Raw genomic sequence first — 6,000 nt, forward strand, 5'->3', positions numbered from 1 at the left:
TCAAGACTTGTATATACACTGCATAACAATGTAAAATTACAGATTTTTATCTGAACTCCAAAGCATAATCTGTTGACAGCAGAAAACAAACTACTCACAAAGTTCATGTAATTTTAGGACTTTTTAAAAATATCATTGAAAAATGTAGCTTACCTACCTACATATTCATCCATGTTAAAGGTCTTTACATATTTGAAGGAAAGGTCTCCATTCTTGTGATATTCTATTAGTTTTTTATAGCATCCCAAAGGTGTGCTTCCTGAAAAAATATATTTTTTAAGCAAATGCATAAAAAATATCAGCCCCATCCTAACCCTCGAGTTTCAGTTCTCGGATGAAAAGAAAACCTGTTCTGTCACAAGTTGCCGAGGACAGCCAAAGGAGTATAAGAAATTCAAAACCATTTCCCAGATTTGGAAGACCTTAAGGGCCAGGAGCCAAATGACCATCCTGTGCTTGGAGTCAAGAGACTTGAATTAAAGTTCTAGTTTTCTTATCCAAGAAATATGGATGTTTACACTACTTACTTCAGTGGTTGTTATGAGGAAGGCACTTTGTATACCTTAAAGCACTATCTAGAAATTAACTGTTATGTTTATAATCAGTGAAGCACCAATTCGGTAGTTATAAGCTAAATCCTACAAAAAATGCAGAACAAAGAAAGCCAAGAAGGCTAAGATAAGGAGAAAAGGAAAATAGGATTTGTAAATGTTACATATATATTTAGTGCTGAGCCAAATTTCAATTTTAATTTATTTTTAAAAACACACTAAAATAAACTTTAAAATGTTTTTCAGTCATTTCAATTGCATTCAATTATTCCATGGCCCACTTTTGGGTTTTCTTGGCAAAGACACTGGTAGTGGTTTGCCATTTCCTTATCTGGCTCACTTTATGGATGAAGAAATTAAGAGAAACAGTTAGGTAAAGGACCTAGCCAGAGTCATACAGCTAGTCAGCTAGCTAATCAGCTCAGTGTCCTTCTCAGTACATAACAGACTCAATTTGTTCCTTTTTCCCCTAAACTTTCCTTATTTTAAAATGAATTTGCTAGGCTGAGAGCCAGAAAGACACAAGTTTAAATTTTTAGACTGATTTATTAGTTGTGTGACTTGGGACACATCACTTAATCCACACGTGCCATAATTAACTCCTTAGACTTCAATCTGTCCCAGACAGATTTTTACTCATGAAGTTCCACAAGCTGAGAAATGTTTCTGGAATACTGTGGAAAAATTATCTTAGGAATTTTGCTCTTAAAGATACAGATCTAAGGAGAGCAAAAAACCACAAGTGATTACCAATGGTGGAGGAAAATTCACTGTCTTGTTAAACTTCCTAATCTGATGACTAAAAGAAAATATAAAAAATGATAACTCACATATATCACTCAAGTATGCATTATCATTTTACATACATTATCTAATATGACAATATACCTAATATAACAACTTTGTGAGGTTCCCATGGGTATTATCTCCAGTATATAGTGCTATGGTTTAGAGGTTAAATAATAAATGGATAATAGTACCGACTTCGGAGGGCTCATTAATGAAAATAAAATGAAATAATGTAAGATGATTTGGAAACCTTAAAAGACTATAAAAATGTCAAAAGGAACAAGGTAATAAAGTGAAATGAGAGCCAAATTTGAAGGCAAAAGACCAAGGCAATCACAGATTTCCACTTATTACTTGGGCAAATAATCTCCCTGGGCCTCAGCTGCTTTGTGGGCAAAACAGAAGTTGAACTAAATGATTTCTTTTTTTTTTTTTTTTTTTTTTTTTGGGGGTTGACACATTATTTTATTAGGTGTTTTCCATCAAAATCAGAAACAAATGCACACACAATAACAAAACTAGTCTATAAGCTCTTCATCCCGTTTTCTTACTGCTGAGCCAAATTTTCTAACATATTTTTGAACTAAATGATTTCTAAGGCTCCTTCCTTGTAATTTTCAGTATTATTGTTGGTAAATGACTTTCCAGTGGTCATACAACATTAGAAGCAGGATTTGAAATCACTGTGGAATGGCTCATCCTCTGAGCCATTTTCTTTCACTTTGATGCTGACCACAATGGGGATTTTCTAGGCAAAGATACTGATGTTTAGTTTGCCATTTCCTCTCCAGCTCATTTTACAGAGGAAGAAACTGAGGTAAATGGGATTAAGTGACTTGTGCAAAATCACACTGCCATTATCTTCCTGATTTCCGATCAGGCCTTCTATCATTGCCAAAATTCTCTCACTTCTTATTAATCAGTTTAACCAACCTGCTGAAGTTGAAAAAAGTGGAGAAATAATAATAATAATAATAAATCTTCTCCCTCCCTCCCCCCAAAAAAAAACAAACAAAAAGAAAATGATACAAAAAAAAAAAATCTTGTGAAAGTAATTGAGTACTAGATGAAAAAAAGAAAGAAAGAAAGTAACTGAGTACTCAAGACAGAAATGTCTAATAGCATGGATTCAAGGCACTCATTTCTTCATTTAGATTTTTGTATCTCAGGAACGTTTCTTTTTTCATTCCATTCCATTACAGGAAGTAATCATACTATATTAACTGTATTAAAATTGAGCAAGACAAACATAATATTAACATTTTTCACAAATCTTTATTTTAATCTGCAAAAAAATTATTTTTTCATTATTTTTATATTTACATATATACTTATATGTGTATATAGAATTATTATTATTATAAAAAAGTTTATTACCTGTTGGTAAGCCCAGGGTAAAATATCTGTCCTGTCCTGGTTTGAACTGGATAATTCGATTACAGATGTATTTGGCTGCCCATTCACTAGCCAAGTCATAATTATCAAGAATCACGAGTCTCATTGTGGTAATACACAACTCCTAATTGTACTTCAAACCTGGAAAAATTCCATTGTAGAGCACTTTAAAAGTAGCTTATAAATACTAGCTATGTTAATGATTGAAGAAAAGAATAAGAATATTATTTTTAAAACGCATGAATATCATAATTATAACACTAAATTCAAATAAATACATAAGTTACAATAGAATTTCTCTCTAAAAGAGAAAATCAGATACACAAAAACATATTAACAAATCAAGTTTTAAGATTTAATTAAAAAGTCATGATTTTTTTAAAAAAAACTTTTCCAATATTTTAGAAGAATTGCACATGTTTAACTATATGGTATTGTCTGGGAGAGGGGGAATAGAGGGAGGGAGAAAAAAACTGGAACACAAGATTTTTCGAAGATGAACGCTGAAAACTATCTTTGCAAGTATTTGGAAAAATTAAATTAAAAGTTATTAAAAAATAAAACTTTTCCAGATTACTCTTTATAAAAGGAATATGCAAAATTTCCCCTCTTCTTTACAATAATGCCTACTCTTTCCTAGCTTGAAATACTGATGAATTTTAAAGTGAATCATAAATAGTGGGTAAATATTTCTAGTAAAAACAGAAAAAGAAGATAACGGCTGATTAGCAATGGGTATATTGCTATTTACCCAACAGAAACAGGCCAGGAAAGGCAGGGTCTTTTGGGCACGCCAAGAATGACACAATCACAAGGTCAGTTACAGTATCAACATGGGATGACCCTGCATCTCTAACGCAAAAGCTTCTGACCCCAATGGAAGAAAACGCTCCTGTACCCATCAGGACTGAGTGGAAGGGACCCCACTGCTGGAACAGTAAAAAAAAGAAAGCACGAGCCCGCGCTCCTAGTGGACTCCACCATCACCAGGGGCATTTCCCACGGCCTCCTCCCCCACTCGCCATCCCCGGGGCTGGGCAGCCGCAGCCTTACAAGGAGACAGCACTGTGTGGGGGCAGGAAGAGCCCTAACTTTACAGGCACTCCTCACGGTCTGGTCCCCGGCAGGAGGGGGGCGAGAGTAGGGACGCCCACATCGGGACCCCCCAAGAGTTGCAGCTCGCATAGCACTTGGCTGACAAGGATCCCGCGGGGTAGGTGGCCCATATATTTATCCCCATTTTGCAGAAAGGAAAGCTTCCCTCTTCCCCACATCCCCAGGGCCCTCGCACACAATAGGCATTTAATATATGTGCAGCTGAGGTGAGGGGGACCTGCCCACCAGGAATCGCAGAAGGGTCAGGGCTCGGGCTCGAACCCGGCTTTGCTGCCTCCCAGTCCACCGCTCTCTCGGTTTCCGCTGTCCAAGCCCAGCGAGTCCGAGTCGGGAGAGGAGAGCGAGGTTCGCTGCGTAGGGGGCAGCGGGCGAAGGCGCCGGGGTCTTTCTCCTCGCGGGGAAACTGAGGCCCAGCCCGGGAGCGTCTCCCTCCCCTCACGGCGCCCCGGGGTGACCCCGCCTCAGTCCTCACACTCACCGCTGGAACCGGCCGCTGGAGACCCCCCGCGGAGCTCGACTGTCAGTGGAGGACTGGACCGGGGCAAGCGGCAGGAGTGCTGGCGAGAGCTGGGGCCGGAACCCCAGGGACCCGGATGGAGAGAGGAGCAGCAGGAAGGGACGGAGCAGCTGAGCGCCGCGGGATGCGCTGCGCATGCACGCCGCCTCCTTCGCCCCCCGGGATAAGGATGGGAGCGGCCAATTAGGAGCGGCTCCGGCCCGGGGCGATTTTGATTGGCTACTTTCTATCCTTTTGTAGCGTAGGAGCCTCCAATCCGGCTCAGAAGCTCCTGGACCGGCCTGGGAGTTACTGGTCTCCAGCAATCTGTGAACCGCTATGGGACTGGCCTGTGAAACCGTTGCTTCGGGTTCTGCCCAAAGAAATGCAAAGTGTAGATAAGTGGCGGGGAGAGTAAATCCAGACTTGTCAGACTCTGGGACTGACCAACGCAGATCCCAAGCCGAGCCTGCCGGGTCCTTGCTTGGGCCCTGGGTGCCTCACAGTGCACGTCTATTGCAATCGTTTTGGCCCCAAATCTTCCTGGTCCTACTTTGTTGTTGTTTTGACTCTTTTTTGACTCTTACCAAACCCTGATCACTGAATGGGTGTTGCCCTAATCAAACAAGACCTTAAAGACCTTAGCTTGACCTCTTGCTGCTTCCAGAGCCACCTTGAGCTATATCTGGCCACCGAACCCCGAGGACTCCGGAGAGAAAGTGAGGCGGGTGACCTTGCCCAGCCCTCCTTCACTTCAATCCAACTCTCATATCATGGCATCACCTCCCTGATGTCATGGTGCTGTTCAGGAACAAGGACAACAAAGTTTAGAGACACATTTTGAGTCTGTTTTCATGTACGATGATTTATATAACGTTTGAAGTCTTCAGAGCACTTTGCATATTATCTCATTTGATCCCTTCCAGAAAAAGATGTCTTGATCTACAGAGAAAATCGAGGCTCAAAGTTATTACTTATTGTAATAGCTATGAAAGCAATATAATAATAATTAACATTTATGACTAATTACATTGACTAAAATTATAATACATGAATGTAATAAAATATTACTCTGCTTTAAGAAAAAATAAATGTGATTTTTAAAAAGGGTTCAGCAAAAAGCTATACATAATGTATACATATATTGGATTTAACATATATTTTTACATATTTAACATGTATTGGGTTACTTGCCATCTAGAGGAGGGAATGGGGGGAAAGGGGAAAATTTGTTACACAAGGTTTTACAAAAGTCAATATTGAAAAATTACCCATGCATATGTTTTGTAAATAAAAAGCTTTATTTTGTTAAAAAAAAAAAAGCTTCATAAAACATAAATAAAAAGCTTTATTTACAAAACATGCATGGGTAATTTTAATTTAATAATAATAATAAATACATTTTTTAAAAGGATGTATTGATGCAAAGTGAATGAAGCAGAAAAAAAGACTCCAACATATAAGTGAGAAGTAACTGGAAACAATTGACTAATGACTAAAATATTGTAATACATGAAGTAATGAAACATTACTCTGCTTTAAGACAAAACAAATATAATTTAAAAAAAAAGATGTATAAACTAAAAGTGAAAAAAGCAGAACTATAAAAATCAAATTTGAGAACTGTTATGGGCCAGAACTCTGAACTTGAAA

At 38.6% G+C, this 6,000-nt stretch overlaps 1 protein-coding gene across 2 annotated transcripts in view; it reads right to left on the bottom strand.

Moving 5' to 3' along the window:
• The window catches only part of GNPDA2 (glucosamine-6-phosphate deaminase 2), a 28,822-nt gene extending 24,305 nt beyond the window's left edge, over positions 1-4,517 (bottom strand). For both annotated transcript variants that reach the window (XM_051966520.1, XM_051966519.1), the window contains exons 1-3: positions 4,330-4,517; positions 2,718-2,876; positions 158-259 (exon numbers count right to left, since the gene is read on the bottom strand). In XM_051966520.1, the coding sequence (XP_051822480.1) occupies positions 158-259; positions 2,718-2,841 (226 nt within the window). In that variant the 5' untranslated portion in view covers positions 2,842-2,876; positions 4,330-4,517. The remainder of the gene's footprint in view (positions 1-157; positions 260-2,717; positions 2,877-4,329) is intronic.
• Between the last annotated feature and the right edge of the window lie 1,483 nt (positions 4,518-6,000).

Source organism: Antechinus flavipes, chromosome 6 (assembly GCF_016432865.1).
Source record: "Antechinus flavipes isolate AdamAnt ecotype Samford, QLD, Australia chromosome 6, AdamAnt_v2, whole genome shotgun sequence".
In the NCBI taxonomy this organism is placed as follows: Eukaryota; Metazoa; Chordata; class Mammalia; order Dasyuromorphia; family Dasyuridae; genus Antechinus; species Antechinus flavipes.